The sequence below is a fragment of the Erythrolamprus reginae genome, chromosome 3 (genome assembly GCF_031021105.1).
Source record: "Erythrolamprus reginae isolate rEryReg1 chromosome 3, rEryReg1.hap1, whole genome shotgun sequence".
In the NCBI taxonomy this organism is placed as follows: domain Eukaryota; kingdom Metazoa; phylum Chordata; class Lepidosauria; order Squamata; family Dipsadidae; genus Erythrolamprus; species Erythrolamprus reginae.
In genome coordinates, this window is record NC_091952.1 from 45619405 (window position 1) to 45638119 (window position 18715).

Below are 18715 nucleotides of genomic sequence, written 5' to 3' on the forward strand. Positions count from 1 at the left end.
TTATTATTATGTTATTCAAAAAGAATGAACCAATTTCACGATGCATTGCTTCAGTTCTCAGTGACCATTTGAAAGAGGAACGTGAAGGCCACATTGAACACTTGTACGAAAGGAAATAAAAGTTGATTGTGAGTAGAATACTTGTGACTTGGCTGGTGTTTTGTATTACTTTTCATTAATAAAATATTGCATAATTAAATCGGTTCATTCTTTTTTTGAATAATTTCAAAAGAATAAGAAGAATATACAAAAGAATGAATAACCCTGTATTGTTTACTTGTTTTTTTGTTTTAGTCAAGATAACATAAATATGAATATCGTTACGGGGTTACCGGAAAAAATGAAACAATAGGATAGAGGGCAGTAGGCACGCTTGTGTGCTTATATACCGTATGTCCCTTCTAAAAATATTTTTTTTAAAAAGATTAATTTAAAACTTTTCAGAAGTGACATTTCTTACTTCAAATACAGGTATCTTGCAAAATGAACTTCAGTTGATAACACTACATATAAAAAAAGTCTTGGTTGAACTAGTCATTGTGGAAATGTTACATTTTCATATGTCACTGGTCACTTATTTAAACTATGATAAGACACAGAAATTGAGAAAGTTGTACACATTTACCGGCACTATCCTTTTCAGGAGAGACTGATAACTCAAAACCTTCTCTGCTGAGAAAGTTGCTTAAATTATCTTTTTCCTATAGAAACTAGTACTGATAACACATAAAAAGTCACATCAACATTAAGTTAAATAGATATGGGAGTTTGGCATAAGTAAGAGAATTAAAGAATAGATACTGTGTAAATACTTAAAGATGAAAACCTGAAAGCAAAATGTTAAGCTTTGGAAGCTCTTAAGGACTAGAAAGTGGAATATGACATGCCTAACAATTATTTCATGCATTGTATTTCCTATGAGTCGGACTGTTTTTATGCTGAAAAGGTAAAATAAAAGCTTCTGAGCGCAAAGTAAAATGAGAACATTGCTTTGCAATAGCTACTTTTTTTGGCTGACCTGATAGTGTGAATGATTCAAAAGTTTTAATCTAAACCTTTTAGATATTTTACTTTCGAGAGAATATTTTCACATAGAACTGTATCTATAATGTTCATTTATATGCTTGGGCTAAGAGGCAATATTCAAATGTAATCTCCTTTCCTTTAACTTTTCCGATTTTTCTAATGAAGAGCCATTTCTTGGCAGGAGAATATAATAGAGAGTGAGACAAATATGAACAAACTTCCTTGTTTTCAAACTGATTCTTGTGTAACTAATGAGATGTGTGTATACGGGCAAAACAAAGTTAACAACCGTTTGCTGTAGAAACAGAAGTTGATATTAGATGTGTTTTACAAAAACATATTGTCTCAGGTCTTGGGAGATGCAGCTTTCTGCACAAATAATTTGTAACTGTCAAATATTTATCATTTACAGTACTGCAATTCATATTGGGTAGCTCCAGGAACTGGGATGAAACCAGCAGATGGTGATAGAAATTAAACTTATGATACAGTTCAGCAATCAATAGCATTTGATACACAGATATGCTCCTTCATCCTTATACAATCTCTTCTCTAAATTCCAAGCTAAATATGATAAATACTGTACATTCTACGCTCTGCTCCATTTTCACTCTGCGATATTCTGTCTTCCTAAGCAAAGACAACTAGCCAAATTGGATTAACTTCTAGTCTAATCTATCTGAAGAGCCATCTTTGATATTATTAAAGAGCGGAATCAGAAATCATGAGCACATCTGAACAAATCACAGAGGAGCCATTGTTCAGCTAACACATAATTGTGGCGCCCGTTTCAAGGAAACCTTACAAAAATAATTTATATCGGGGGGAAAAGAGGTTAACTCTCGTTAAAACATCTTAAAACAAAATAATTAAATTGTTATACTGTTTTTATTACTGTTGTGAGCCGCCCCGAGTCTTCGGAGAGGGGCGGCATACAAATCTAATAAATTGAATTGAATTGAATATATTTATTGCCCCCGGACTGCCTTGATGTGATATAAATTAATTAAGGCTACTGTGGGAATAAAATCTAGCTACATTGAATTGAAGTTTCAATTGTGAAGTCCATTGTTTGTCACCACTAATGTGCTTACAAGAAATCAAATTTATAAACACATAAATCCAAAAGCCTAAGAAAATAGCAGATTAATTCCTTTATTTCTAGTGTTCCTTCTGGATCCCATTTTGTCATGAGATGAGCATAGAAAGAATACAGATTACGGTATACGGAAGTGGCTGCCAATCTGATCTTGCCTCTATCATGCCCAGAAGAGCTGCTAAAAAAGAAGGTAAGACACGTCACTCATTTCGATGCAGTACAGGAAATACTGCAACATTCTTCCATCTCTACATTCTGTGGGCTGCCGCTATTTAAAATGCTCTGCAATGCAACATGTAATCCCCAGTTTTACAACTCAATCACATATTTATTAATTTGTGACATCATGCCCACCAACTGTCCCTAAAGCTTCTATTGCGTGCGTGTGGGGTGGGGGAGGAGAAGGGGAGGGAGGGAAGGAGGGGGGGGGGAGAGATTATTGATTCTAGTCCTTTCCTGCTTGCTTTGCTCAAACCTTTCTTCTGCTGGGCATGCAAGAGTATTTCACTGTTGCAAGTCATAATTGAAAAAGACAGAAATGCTCAATATGACTCATACATTATTCAACCTATCATCTGCCCAAGAGAAAAAGAAAAGAAAAGGTTTGCATATCTACCTCTTCTCCTATCAACATACAAAATAATAATTTTCAATTACATTATATGTATGCAATTCTGTTCATCAAGAGAACCTGGAGCCAGAGAGACAGAAATGTAGACAAAAAGAAAGGCCAGGGAAGCAACTGCAACAAATCCACTTATGTGTGGATTCTTGGCTCCAGTTTGCCTCTTTATGATGTATGAAATTGAAAATGTTATCAAATAAAATAAATGTCAAAATCCAGGGCAAACATATAAATCAAATCCTGTATTAGGTATCTGAAATGGCACCAATGAAACTAAATAAATCCTGACTGCATATGAAGTTCTGCTTTAATGTAAAATATTATAGGACCTCTGTTAATACTTTTGTAGCATGTATTTATGATAAAACGCACAAGACATTCTTGACAATTATTTTTAAAAATACAGAGCGTTTCTACATCCCATTATTACTTAGAGAAACAAGAACAACATGAGGACTATTGAGGCCATCTCTGCAGGGCTGCCACCAGCATCCACAATCAGAAATAATTTTAAAACATCAACAAACCTAATAAGCATTTGATAGGATGATCAAAATTTTCACAACAATTCTTTAAGAAGCTGTCCCAAGCCAATTGTTCTTCATTAATAAAATAGATTTGAAATATCATTTTCTTGAACTTCAGTCTCATTTTATAATCTCAATGTAATTGCCCCCTGCTGTTCTGTTCGGGTCGTATGTGACCCGAAGCCAAGTTTGAGTCCCTGTAAAAAATTTTCCCTGCATATCTGAAACTTGAAATTTCATGACTTTTCATCATTTCAGGGGTTCTCTCTATGAGAATTTTTTTGGGGGGGTGGGGGGCTTAGTTTTTGCTGAGCAAAAAAAGTTCCTAATGTTATGTTCGGGTCACATACGACCCGGACCGAAAACACTTCATTTGAAGTGCTTATGTTTGGTCAATTTGAAAACTTTTTTCACTTGGAAAGTAGTCTGAACATTTCTGCACACAATGATATGAAAATTGAAATGAAAAAATTAATCCTTATTGGTTTATTTTGCACATAAATGTGCCCCCCCCCGTTTTTGTGATTTTTTTTCAATTTATGGATAGTTTTGCTTGCAAAATCCATTCTATTTTACTGGAGTTGGTGTGGGATTGGTAGCTTGAACATTTCTGAATATAAGAAAAATATAAAGGAACTGAAAAAAATGATTCTTACTGGTTTTTTAACATCAGAAATAAGGCCTCCCCCCCCCCTCGGCTGCTTGCAATCATTTTCACTTTTTATTTTTTTATGCTCCAAATCCGAAATATTCTTTAAAATCTTAGGCATTCATTTACTCAATTTAACAATGCTGGTCATCAAAAAATATTTTTGGGGTGGTGGCTAATTGTTTTCTGGGCAAAAAAAAATCATAACTTCAAATCTGTTTCTGTTCGTATATGACAGGACCAAAAATATTTTTTTTAGGTACTTGAATTTAATCTTTTTGAAAACTTTTTCAACTGGAAAACTAGTTTGAACATTTATGAACATAATGATATGAAAATTGAACTGGAAAAATTGAGACTTATATTTTTATTTTGATCAAAAAGCCCCTCCCCCCATCCTTTCTGAATTTCGTGTCAATTTATATTTTTTAAGGCTACAAATCCCTAAGGAATTTTCCCCCAAAAGGTTTGATATACTAAATTGAACATTTCTGAACATGAGAAAAATATAAATGAACTGAAAAAAATGGTTCTTATTGGTTTATTTTTGCCACAAAAGGGCCACCCCCCCCGGCCTTGCTGTGTGCCATTATTGTCACTGTTTATACATATTTGTCTATAAATATTTGGAATATCCTTTTGAAAATCAACCACATTGTAGCCAGATAACTAATTTTATGAAAGAAATCCATTTTACTAAAAAAAGTATGTAAGTTTGAAATTAACAGCATAATTTTTATATAAATTGAAATAAATTTATATGCAAAATAAACCAATATGCATCAATTTTTCCAGTTCAATTTTCATATCATTATGTTCAGAAATGTTCAAGCTACAAATCCCACACCAACTTTAGCAAAATAGAATGCATTCTGCTAGCAAAACTATCCATAAAGTAAAGACTATTTCACAAAAACGGGGGGGAGGCACATTTATGTGCAAAATAAACCAATAAGGATTAATTTTTTCAGTTCAATTTTCATATCATTGTGTGCAGTAATGTTCAAGCTACCAATCCCACACCAACTTTAGTAAAATAGAATGCATTTTGCAAGCAAAACTATCCATAAATTGAAAAAAAATCACAAAAACGGGGGGGGCGGCACATTTATGTGCAAAATAAACCAATAAGGATTAATTTTTTCATTTCAATTTTCATATCATTGTGTGCAGAAATGTTCAGACTACTTTCCAAGTGAAAAAAGTTTTCAAATTGACCAAACATAAGCACTTCAAATGAAGTGTTTTCGGTCCGGGTCGTATGTGACCCGAACAGAAGATTTTTAACTTTTTTCGAACAGAACAGCAGGGTTAAATTCATAAAGGTTCTAGTGATAAGGAAATCTGAGGATTTAAAATATCCTCTGCTATCATTTTATTCTATAAAAAATTCCTCACTCATGAACTTTGTTACTTGGGAAGTAATCATATAGGACCAACCAAAATCCTTCATCAAAGAGTAAATGTTCATGGATTTGCTATTGGAAGGACCCAAATAGCATTCATGACTGGACCTGCAGTCCTAGTCAGAACTCAAACCAGGAGAGTGTTACTTTTTCAAGTTCCTGAAAATATATTTATTTGCATAAAGTGATAACAAGAGTAATAAATCCACAAAACAATTGATATATGACCAGTTAGTTACAGCCAAAATCCTATCACTTCACTCCTCTCTTTGTTTCTTTCACTTTCCAATTGGCAATTATTTTGTTTCTAATGTATACTTCAGAGGAAAAAGACACCAGAGGATTCCAGATAGGATAGTGTAATATTCCTAGTCAGACTGTATCTGATTTATATCACTGACTCTCTACCAGAAGAAATAAAAACAGAAATGAGTAGAGCTATATACCTGATACTGTAGTATACTGTATATTTACAAACATAAAACAAGCTGAACAATATCTATACATTGCAGAAAATCCATTAAAACCACAGGAAAAAATAAACAGAAATTGCTGGTCTCACACACATATATGACATAGCCCCCATTTTATAATATTAAACTCTGTTTTCACCAAAATATTAAACAAAGTTGTTACCAAGCGTTAAATTGTCCACTTTGGTTATCACATGTAGTATTTACACGCAACACAGCAATTAAACAAGTTCTACCTACCTTCTAATACTGTAAGTTTGGCACTAGTGTTTATCTCGCCAACACTGCTGGCCGCCATGCATTCATAAATTGCTTCATCCCGAAGGACACGTAATGGTTGAATCCGCAGAACTGATCCAGATCCATCATCAAATTCAATAACCTTTTTCAAGCGAGGGAAACATTATTATCAATTCATTAGTACAATTGATCCATAGAAGACCACGACCTTTGCACATGTTAATGTTTTACATTTTTTAAGCTATAATTATTAAATCATGACGTGCTAGGGAAACCCTACATTCCTCTATGCACAACTCCTTGGCTATCATGGTGGTTAAAACTTTCATCAACAGACATAACCAGATGGCTATGCCTTCAGATAAAATAAAATCCTACTCTCATAATATATCCAGTGAAGGGCCACTCGTCTTTGGTACTACCGGTGTGCCGTCTGAGGCCGTCATGTGCGCATGTGTCCTGCGGGCATGCGTGCACCCGCCGGATGTGACATTTGGCTTCTGCGCATGAGCAGCAAGTAAGCTGCTCATGCACAGAAGCAAGTAAGCGTGCGAGCAAGATTTTGACAATTTTCACTTCCACGCCTACGCGGAAGAAAATACTCGGCAAAAATCACCAAAATCTCACTCACGTGAGCATTCTCACACAACATTTCACATGCTGCGCATGCACAGAAGCCAAATATCATGTGGAGATGCACATGCGTACACCGGGGAGGCACAGCTGCATGCGAATCCCGGATTTCCCTCCTGTGACGGCACAGCAGGTAGCGTAACTGGGAATCCATTACTGGATGCATCATATTTGTAGATGTATGGATAGTTTTGGTATTATCTAAGACAAACAAAAAACAAAATTACTATGTTAGGTGTAGATAAAATGCCAAATGTGGCAGGCAGGAAGACAGACAGATTAATATTTATTTAAAGATTTAAGATAAAATATGCTCATAGATTTCCAGGCGTATTTAAGATACTCCAAAGGCAACTGGAATAAACTTTGCCATATTGCTTAACTTCAAATTTAATTAATCATCATCATCATCTTTATTGTCACTGCACAAGATATGTACAATGAGATTGGTGGAGCTCCCTCAGTGCACCATTAAACCAACATTTTCAATCTTAGCTACAGTGAATGAATTATGACACTAAAATTTGGCTAGTTTAACAAACCACCGTTTTCTCAAATTAAAATAGGAATGAGTACTTGGAGGAAGGGTGAGGAAAGAAAAAGGCAGCATAAACACTCAGAGTGTTTATTTTATTATTGTTGTTATTGTATATATTATATATACATGATTATAATGTATAATTATACATTATATTATATTATTACATTACATTTAAATAGAGACCAATTTGTGACTTTGCTGAGACAGACAGAAATAGTTAAATAGGGTCTTTATATGTCTGGCTCCATAGAAACTAAAATAGTGTTTACCAATCTTAAAACATAAGAGTTTTTGTTTTGCTCTAAAACCATCTATAAGTTGATCTTTAATAGCAAAAAGGTGAATATTTTATTTTATTTTAATTTGCTGAAGGAAGTGTTTCTCTAAATAAAGTTGGGTGGGGTCAATAGCATCAATCTCTTGCAGTCACCAGGTACTTCATACATTCTGCTCTGTAATGCTGGGATTTAGAACCATCTGAGAGACCAAGAAGAAACCATGGAAAGCAATACAGAAAATCATGTTTTTCCCCAACTCCTCTGATACTGAATTCCACCCAAAGGCTCCATATTAGTAGACATAGGAACTAAATGAGTTTATATTAATCTAATTTCAATTCATAAGCAGAAAGAAATGATAACATCACTTGGAATGATACAATGATTATACATGGAAGTTATGCAAAATGGGATGAAATTTGCTTCCCCTAAATAAGAATAATTAAGTCTTGTTAGCTGAGAACTTGACAAGCAGGATGTAAATGAAATAGCATTCTCTTCTCCCTCTCCAACAATTAATACTTCAGCTCAGAAGCATAGTGCTTCTGAGCTAAAAGCAGTTATCTTAACCAAAAGTAGTAAACTGCTTTATTTTCATCTTCTTTTAGAGTTGCATATCTTATCACAGCAAAAACCATAATTAAATATGTAGTACAGTGATACCTTGTCTTACAAACTTAATTGGTTCTGGGACGAGGTTCTTAAGGTGAAAAGTTTGTAAGACGAAACAATGTTTCCCATAGGAATCAATGGAAAAGCGATTAATGCGTGCAAGCCCAAAATTCACGCCTTTTGCCAGCTGAAGCACCCGTTTTTGCACTGCTGGGATTCCCCTGATCGCAGCATCACAAAAACACAGAGGTCTGAAGGTGGGGTTTTGAGGACTTTGGTATTTTTGCGATGCTGCGATTTCACTGATGTTCCCTTTACTGGGAAACCCCACCTCTGGACTTCCGTTGCCAGCAAAGCACCCATTTTTGCACTGCTGGGATTCCCCTGCTGGGATTCCCCTGCAGCATCACAAAAACACGGAAGTCCGGAGGTGGGGTTTCCCATGGAGGGGAGCCTCAGAGGAATCCCAGCAGTGAAAAAACGGGTGCTTCGCTGGCAATGGAAGTGTGGAGGTGGGGCATCCCAGCGGCGGCGGTGGGTTTGTAAGGTGAAAATAGTTTGTAAGAAGAGGCAAAAAAATCTTAAACCCCGGGTTTGTATCTCAAAAAGTTTGTATGACGAAGCGTTTGTAAGGCGAGGTATCACTGTATATACATACCCGTGAAAATCTACGAAAACATATATATATATATATATATATATATATATATATATATATATATATATATAAACATAGATCTACTGAAAAATGTACATATAAAAAAGAAATACACCTTCCAGTCCTCAGGTTTCATCCTACTTGATTCCGTTCAATGTATGAGCATTCTTCCAAAGTTAAAAGCAAATGTTCATTCTCTACATACCTCAAATCGCTGGGAGCTGACCTTTTTTCCTTTCTTCATCCAAGTGATGCGTGGCTTTGGCTCTCCTGTTGCTTGACATACAAAGGAGGCCACACCACCAGAAATCCCAATCTGATCTTCAGGGGTTTTCATAAAGTTTGGTTTGCCTACAAGAAAAAAATATACTAACTGGTGAGATAGAACATCTAAAATATATAGCACTTTAAATTAGGAGTTTTAAGTACAACCAAGTTAACTCCAACAGCACAAAGCTACCATACACAACTTTCTCATGACAAGCTTGTGCACTTCTAAAAATATGTTATTTTTCCTAGGGAATATATCGGAAGTAAGAACTTGGGAAGGAATTTGACAATGTTTTTTTGGAATATTTCTGTTCTGCCGGGCTCTCTGGTATGAATGAGCCTCCTGAAAATTGAAGGGTACAAATTTCAGACAAACACACGTTTGAAAATTCAAAACAATGTTCTTTATCACAAAATTCAAAAGAAAACAAAGCACCCTTTTTGTATTGCAAAGAGCACTGGTCCCAAAACAACCTTGTAGGCTGTATAATTCCCTTAATCAGTCCTTAAGTACTTAGCTAGCAGCTGTGAAGAAACGTCAAAGCCCTTCTTCTTCCAACGAAGTGAGACACACACACTTTGCTCTGCTTTGGTTTCAAAAGCATGAAAAATCAACAAACAAAGTCCGGAAAACAGCAAGGCACGATCCTGAAGAACTGTGGGCAGATAATCTTCCATAATGGCCAAGCCCACACGCTGCTATTTGTATCAGCAGCTCTAATTACTGGAGCCCCACCCAAACACAGGTGGCTTCTCTTATCTCCTGTAATATGTCCTCAATTGGTCTCTTCTACGCATAACTCTGTGCCTGCGTGGGTCCAAGACTTCTGCATCTCAATCGACTGAAGATAATGGAGATTGGCTTCCTGGGCTGTGTGCCAAGTCCCCCTCTTCCAAGTCACTCCCACCTTCTTCTTCGTCCGAGGAAACTGCACTACCTGACCCTGTCGGCAATAAAACAGGTCTATGACATGTTGAACTTTCCCCTGTATCTACCTTTACATTCCTTGGGGCAGGAGCTGGGCCAGAGCCAACCATAATTTCTATCTCAAATAATTTATTAATATTACACACATACCTGCATACATATTACACAGAAACACACACACACACACACTTTGAATCCGTGTTGACTTCTGGGTCCTTAGAGTTATCTTGGCAAAGTTTCCCAGAAGTGGTTTGCCACTGCCTGTCTGTTAGGGCTGAGAGTGACTGGTTCATGGTCACATAACTTGGCTTCATGCCAAGAGTGACACTAGAACTCACATTCTCCTAGTTTCTACCCAGACGCTTTAACAATTATGGTATATCAAACTGGCTCTCAAGTCTGCCTATATGCATCCGTGACTTATTTTGCTTTGTTGAGTCGTAAAACACAAAAGCTGTTTAATACAGACTTTCTACTTTTTTAAAAAAATCAAACCCCTGCTGATGTAAATCCCCAATAATCATATACTATTACAAAAGAGAGAGGGAGTGTGTGTAGGGGGGAGAGAGGGAGAGGAGCGGGGGAGGGAGGGAGGGAGGGAGAGAGAGAGAGAGAGAGAGAGAGAGAGAGAGAGAGAGAGAGAGATTGCTCTTTTCCGTAAAGAGTTGAGCAGAGATGACTTGCTGACTCTGCAAACTATTCTCAGACTGACAAGGAAGGAAATGTCAAGTCTTTTTATTCAATAGAAATACATGTCTTTAAAAAAATGTTTTCACGTGATGCAACGTATTAAAATGACAGGATCATAATCCCAAGTTTAGCTGAGCATTGAAAAAAAATGGATCAGAAAAATACAACTAAAAAGCTCATGGAATAAAATACAGTCACTTTATTTACCGGCAGATAATTTGAATGCTAAAATTAGAAATGGATATTGAATATTAATATTAAGAACTGAGACCATCACCCCGAAAGGTCTTTGGAGAAATATTTAGAAATCAGTAGATTAGAAACAATTAATTCCTTTCCTATCGGTTCGGTGTGCTCAGTACCTCAGAATGAAGAGCTAATGCAACCAGACTGTTTCATTCCAACAGTACCATTCATTCCACACCTCCAATTTGCCAGGAATTTATGCATGCAATTTGTTCTCTTGAATCTTTCAGTTTCAGTATCACTAATTATTATACCGTTTGGATAGTCTGAGTTAGACTAGGCCTCATTTCTGTGCCAATTCCAGAAAATGATGCAAAGAAATCACAGCATTTATACTGTAACAGTTTTCCTAGAGACTTCCTCAGAAGTCTTTTTCAAAAACAATGGGGTGTATTATAATTTATATACCAGGTTTATGTACTTCACACTGTTGCAGTTATATTGTTTTTTGAAATTATTTCTGTCAACAGTATAATTTTAATTAAAAAGTTGCTAAAGATTTTACCTCATAGTTTTTAGCATCACTTTCTTGAAGTATCAATTAGATTAAAACAACCAATTTTCCTGTTGTGAAACATTTAAGGATTTGCATACAGTAAAAGAAATTATATTAAACGGGTTTTGTAGGAAGTCTGCAACTTCACATCTGGAAACACATTTGATGTAGTTTATGCTACCTGAAATGCTATGCATATATAGCAGCAACCAATGTCTATTATCACAAAAAATACATACATATACATATACATACATACATACATACATACATACATACATACATACATACATATATAAAATTACATGACAGGCAGCTTGAATTGAGTGAATGGACAAAAAGATACAAATACAATAAATATAAATATAAAATATAAATATCTAAAACTACTGCTCAAAAAAATAAAGAGCATAGAGGTAGAGGGATAATTTAAATATAAACAATCAACAAAAATGCAAAGCTGAAGAGCTTGGGCTCATGAACACAATTCTTCTCTTCCCCTCCCCCCCATTTAAATGTCCTCCAAAAATTTGCTGTTTCAGATACTTGCCATTCTTTGTGAAAAAAGTGACATTTGCACATTAAACAATAAATATAGAGATGACTGAACAAGGGTGTTCTTTTCACTTCAATGAATGGTTAAAGATTTACAAAACACAGGCAAAAACCCTTGCCTCATCCATAACCATTAATAGCAGAAACTGCTTATTCATTATTTAAGATTCTGTTGCGAAATGAAATCATTTACCCTCCTATGTTAGCGAATTTATTACAGCCCTCCTATATTAGTGAATTTATTATTATTTATTCCATTTCTTTTACTCAGGTAATTTTCATTTCAGACAAAGAATCCAATAACTCACTAATGAATGCTCTGTCTATTATGTGTCTCTGTGTGACTGCATTCTCTTTCACTTTTAGCACAAACCCTACAATTGCCTTTTGAATTAAGCAAAATAATATATTTATTTAATTGGAAAATATTTCCTATAATATATAATTTAGGATGTCTAGATCTGGGGAATGTGGCACCCTTATTAAAGGACACCAATGAGTTCTCGGAGAGGGGCGGCATACAAATCTAAATGATGATGATGATGATGATAATGATAATAATAATAATAATAATAATAATAATTATTATTATTATTATTATTGCTCTTCCATACATTTCTTCTGGAACTATAAAGAAGAATATACAGGAAAAAAGTTTAGATGTTTTCTTTGAGCACTTGAAATTTTAAAGTACAGTGTTCCCTCGATTTTTGCGGGTTCAAACTTTGCGAATAGCCTATACCATGGTTTTTTTAAAAAATTTAATTAAAAAATACTTCGCGGGTTTTTTTCTATACCACGTTTTTCCCGCCCAATGACGTAATACGTCATCACCAAACTAATAATTTTTGCAAATAAATAACAAAAAAAATAATTATTGTTAATAAATAATTATGTTTATAAATATCAGGATCACTAAGTGTCTTATTCAATGGTGAGTACCAGTAATAATGGTGAGTAAATGGTTGTTAAGGGAATGGGAAATGGTAATTTAGGGGTTTAAAGTGTTAAGGGATGGGGGTTGTGATACTGTTCATAGCCAAAAATGGTGTATTTAGTTCCGCACCTCTACTGCGCAGAAATTTGACTTTCGCGGGCGGTCTCGGAACGCATCCCCCGTGAAACTTTATATACAGGGAACACTGTATATAAATTTTAACAAAAAAATATTTAATAATAATAATAATATAATAATAATAATAATAATAATAATAATAATAATAATAATAATGTGAAGAAATGAGTGGAAGAGCAATTGCTTTTTATAATATACACGAATAGAATAGAATAAAATAAAATAGAATTTTATTGGCCAACTGTGATTGGACACACAAGGAATTTGTCTTGGTGCACATGCTCTCAGTGTACATAAAAGAAAAGATAAGTTCGTCAAGAATCAAAAGATACAACACTTAATGTTAGTCCAGGTACAAATAAGCAATCAAACCATATTAGGAACCAGTCAATATAAATTGTAGGGAGTAGTGCAGACTTAGTAAATAGTTTGACAGTGTTGAGGGAATTATTTGTTTAGTAAAATAATTAGTCACGTTTTTCTCAAAATGTGTTTTCAATTTATAGCATGCATTCGCATTATGCTATTAAAATGTTTTGCAGGCTACTAACTTTGAGTTTATTTGCAAAATGAGGCTATTATTGCAATAACTGGTTTTTAATGGATTCTTGCAGGGCAGTTACATTTCAACCTAAAGTTCTAATTTACAATTGTCTTTAAACAATCAAATAATCAAACTGCAAAGAAAATATATGAAAAGCTGAAAATATATCAGGTCAAGAGAAAAAGTAGTGCAAAATCTATTGCCTGGAAGGAAAATGGTGGTGAATACTTATGCTTCCAAAATACAAACATATACATTGCTTTTCTTCACATGTTTGATACACAAGATTACCAAGAGACTAAAATGTTTTCAGCTCCCTTTACAAGCAGTTGGTTATTAGTATAGCATAGCCTCATCACTATAATCACATTCCTCTATTTCAAGGAATTACAATAAGCTCATCTTTCTTTTATGGATAAATGTAAGGCACATACTTGGGTTTGCCTTCCAAGCTCAGCAAACAATTTCAATGGGTTTCTGAATTGGCAATACAGATAAAGAAGAGCTCATTTAATGATTATATGTGTTATTCATTGAACTGGATCTTGACCTGTTGAGGACAGTATCCACATTTGTAATGAGCATGCACTGCGATTCACATTATATCAACCATTTTTTTTAAAACTTCATTTGGATTTTTATATACAGAGAATTCAGAACAGAGCATCAGCAAAACCAAAAATAAGATTACACATAATTACCTAAAATATTTCATTTCATTTCTTGGGAATGAATTACAAATATTGTAACACACATTCATAGAATAATTATTGCTCAGCTTTCAAGAAAAATGAAAATAGCAAGTTAGTTTACAACCTGTTCATGTGCACATTAACCTAATTCCTCAATCCTGATTTTAATAGATTTAAAGATATTCTTTTTATGTGGATCAAACAGAACATCACCTACCGTAGTTTCAAGAACACCTCAATGGTTTAATTAGAATCATTCCTTTTGGAAGGCTCATAGATCAAACTTAATAATGTTATTTTCTACAAGCTGTTGAAAAAGCTAATTATCTTTAGTATTATGGTTCTAATTTGTCATATTCTTGCACCTATTTTGTATGGGTGTTGAGTGCAAGCTCAACTTGAGGGAACCTACTTTTCTGGGAACAGTTTTGTATTTCAAATTTCAATTAACTCATTTAAATTCAGATCTGCATGAACCTTTTCCTTTCTTTGGTAGAAGGGTGTCACTATCTGCTGTGAATAAAACAGGAGAAGGTGAAACGGCATGCTTTTCCAGTTATCTTCTCCCAGTCATTCCTCATTACTTGTATTAGTATTATGATGCATAAACCAGCTATTTGGCCTGCGGGAGAAGTTATGGAGTTGCACATTCACCAGTCATAACAGATCTTCAAATCGAGAACGTAACTTAATAAAGAAATAAAGAGATAATTTTAAGGTACATAAAACAAAATAAAACCATATTATTTTAAACTTTCAATTGAATTTATTTATTTAAGCTGTACTACCTACTGAAGTTCTCAATTGCTTACAATAAAAAACATAAAAGGAGGCTTAAAAGCAGATATATTAAAATCAAAGCTAAAATAATTAACTTTTACAGTCCTATTTTTGAAAAATATTTTTCTAATATGTTTTAAAGTCAACCAGGAATATCCTCAATACCTTTCCAGGTCATGAGACAGCATATTCCATAGACCCAGGGCAATTGCCTCTAGTCAACTCAAGTCAAGCTGCTGGCATCTCAGGTAAGCTCTTTAGATGATCTCAGTGAAGAAAGGGGAAAGGGGTTATCAAAAGTTGCCTGGATCTATCTATTTATATAGCTTTAAAGGTCATGGTCAACATTTTGTATTTTGCACAGAAATAATGCTTTTGCCTCTGGGAGCTGGTTCTCAAAAATAAATAGCTAGGTTGTCTTTATAGGTGGCTATTACCAAAGAAAGGAACTGCTAGAACGTGCATCCCCATGAGAGTTACTTGTAGATGTTAAGATGGAGTGAGTAGGAGAAAGAAGAACAATAATGTGAACAATCTCCGGGACCGCCTTCTGCCGCACGAATCCCAGTGACCGGTTAGGTCTCACAGAGTTGGCCTTCTCCGGGTCCCGTCGACTAAGCAATGTCGTTTGGCGGGACCCAGGAGAAGAGCCTTCTCTGTGGCGGCCCCGACCCTCTGGAACCAGCTCCCCCCAGATATCAGAGTTGCCCCCACCCTCCTTGCCTTTCGCAAGCTCTTTAAAACCCACCTCTGTCATCAGGCATGGGGGAATTGAAATTTCCCTTCCCCTTAAGCTTATAGAATTTATACATGGTATGCTTGTATGTATGAGTGGTTCTTTAAATTGGGTTTTTTTAAAGATTGTTTTTAATATTAGATTTGTTTACATTGTCTTTTTATATTGTTGTTAGCCGCCCCGAGTCTTCGGAGATGGGCGGCATACAAATAAAATAATAAAATAAATAAAATAAAATAAAATAAAATCAACCGATCGATAGATAGATAGATAAATAAATAATCAAGGAATTCACAAATTTAATAGACTGCAGTTCCTGAAAGTATATGCTCTTTTTAGTTTTCTACAATAAACCAAAATTTCCTGTATCTTTGTGTCCTATTTGTGTGCTAGATTATTCCAGTCTAGCTCGCTAGGGAGAGATATGACAGGTAGATTCCTCCTTCACAGGAAGCAAGCTTATTTTGTCAAGCTACTGATCTCTGAAGAGGTCACTAACATATTGCTCCAATGCATGACCCAAGAAGACTAGCAATAGAACCGGTAAACACTGTACACAGCTGAACCAAGTAATGAATCTAATGACACAAAAGATAGTCCAAATTCAGCAACCACAACCACTGCATTGTTTCCTAATGCCAAGTTCCTTCAGTCTCAGAGTTAATGACAGACTTACAAGAAACTCCGGAAAGATTTAAGGCATATTTTATTCAATGTGAATTTTAAGTCTCCTTTTGAGATATGGAGAGGAATTTAAAACTATTAAATTGATCTTATAGTGAATACAGTTTATGCTTCTTTGGTAGATTTATGTGACAACATTTCCACAATTGTTGAGATTGTTAAAAAATGCACAATTATACCTTAACCTATATAAAGAGACAATGAAGGTCCCAATTATATTGGAAAATGAACTTCAAATGTCCGTAATATGGATTGATATCTTAATATCTTTTCTTGGGAAAGTCTGTATAACTAAAAATATACATACCCCTATAAAATTGGGCAATTTAAATAAAAATGTTTGTTACTAGTCCTGTAAATCACATACAAAGAACACTAGAGACATCTAAGGATTGTCAAATATGATTTTTTAAAAATTGTATATTATATTGTCTATAAAACAGTCTAAACCAGAGGTCCTCAAACTTGGCAACTTTAAGACTGGTAGACTTCAACTCCCAGAATTCTCTAGCTGGCTGGAGAATTCTGGGAGTTGAAGTCCACCAATCTTAAAGTTGCCAAGTTTGAGGACCCATGGTCTAAACAAACTTTATGTATATCTATGATAGCACAGTTTAGCGTGTAAATTCACTTTAATAAAGATCACTAATGCTAAGACTATTTTAGAGTACAAAAGTGCTTTATAAATGAACACTTTTGCTTGATATACATGCAGGGGTGGGCTACTGCCCGGATGGGAGGGTGGGGGAACGCTCTGGGGTAGCAAAAATGGAGCTCCACCCCAGAACACTCAATTTGCACTGAAAGATGTTGAAAGAAAATGCAGGGCGTCCTGCATAAGCCACACCCACAGTGTGGTAGTAAAAAATTGTTGGTAGCCCTTCACTGTGTGTATATTATCATTTGGAATTTTTTGATAATACTGAGTCACAGCTAGTTGCTAGTTCTACAATTCGGAAAAAAAATAGTTCTATTAAAACCATCTATTACACCACCCTTAAAAAGCAGGTTTCTAAATAAATCTTTGAGATAGTTTTATAGGATGCACTTCAATGAAACCCCTCCCTTTATTTCCTTCTGATGAGAAATACAATTTTGTCATCTTGTTAAAAATATGGTCAATGTAGAGAGAAGTATTTTAGCCAGCCCTACAGCATGTCTTATCTCTAAATGCCCAGAAAGAAAATCCCACCAATATAAAGATGAATTTGAAAACCAGTATCACCTCTAGCTTCCTGACTCACATTACACACAAATTAAAGTGATTGCCACTTTAAAAAATCCTTTTCCATTCTGGATTTTCATTTGCTGTCACCAATATAACATTATTACATTATTTATTCTTTATTCTTGTCTTGCAGGTTGCAGAGATATAGATAGATAGATAGATAGATAGATAGATAGATAGATAGATAGATAGATAGATAGATAGATGAGAGGGAGGGAGGGAGGGAGGGAGGGAGAGAGAGAGAGAGAGAGAAAGAAAACAAACAAGACAAGACACTGTTAATTCTATACTATTTTCAGCTTTAAAACAGTTGATTTGGAAACTAAACTGCTGGGTAGCAACAAAAATGGTAGGCTACAAGCAGGAAACTGAGTTAAGACCTATTTATATTTGCACATTGTGAATAACGTTTGGAAGACACTAAAATCCTGCTGTGTAAACTCTTCCACTTCAACCCACTTTGAATTCAATAGCATCACAGTAGCCAGAGTCTGGAATCTATCTTGCAGTTTCTGTAATGATTATTAACAATGTCACCAGCCACTTTTGTTTTGCTAATTTGGTGCTTTACCTACGTATAAGTGAATTTCATGGCATAAATTATATACACAAGGTAATAGCTTTACTTATGTATATAATCCATCCATTATGATTTTCAAGTACAGTATATCCACATTGTACTTAAGTAATGGGTTGGGATTCAAGCAAGCAAATTTAACAGTCTTCTTTGAGAAGTCAGATGAAGTGAATTCATCAAGGTGTGTGTGTTTGTGTGTGTGTGTGTGTGTGTGTGTCTGTGAAAGAGAGAGAAACTCTACAAAGAAACTCTAAAATATTTATAAACTATAAAAGTTTGCATTGAACATAAGAATACAATTCCTCAAATAAGTCATTTCTGTTGTCTAACCCAGAGTTTCCCAAGCCCCTTGCCCATGGCCCACTACCAGCCATGGCCTATTTGTAAACGAGCCACCCATGCAGCATGACTTATGCAAATGGCAGGCTAGTGCACACATGCACACAG

The 18715-nt window shown here is 35.0% G+C and overlaps 1 protein-coding gene across 6 annotated transcripts in view; it reads right to left on the bottom strand.

Annotated features, from left to right (window-relative positions):
• Positions 1-18715, bottom strand: part of PTPRF (protein tyrosine phosphatase receptor type F) — a 630248-nt gene that overhangs the window by 303391 nt on the left and 308142 nt on the right. For all 6 annotated transcript variants that reach the window (XM_070745049.1, XM_070745054.1, XM_070745053.1 and 3 more), the window contains 2 exons: positions 8973-9118; positions 6046-6187 (listed from right to left, as the gene is read on the bottom strand). In XM_070745049.1, coding sequence (XP_070601150.1) covers positions 6046-6187; positions 8973-9118 — 288 coding nt within the window. The remainder of the gene's footprint in view (positions 1-6045; positions 6188-8972; positions 9119-18715) is intronic.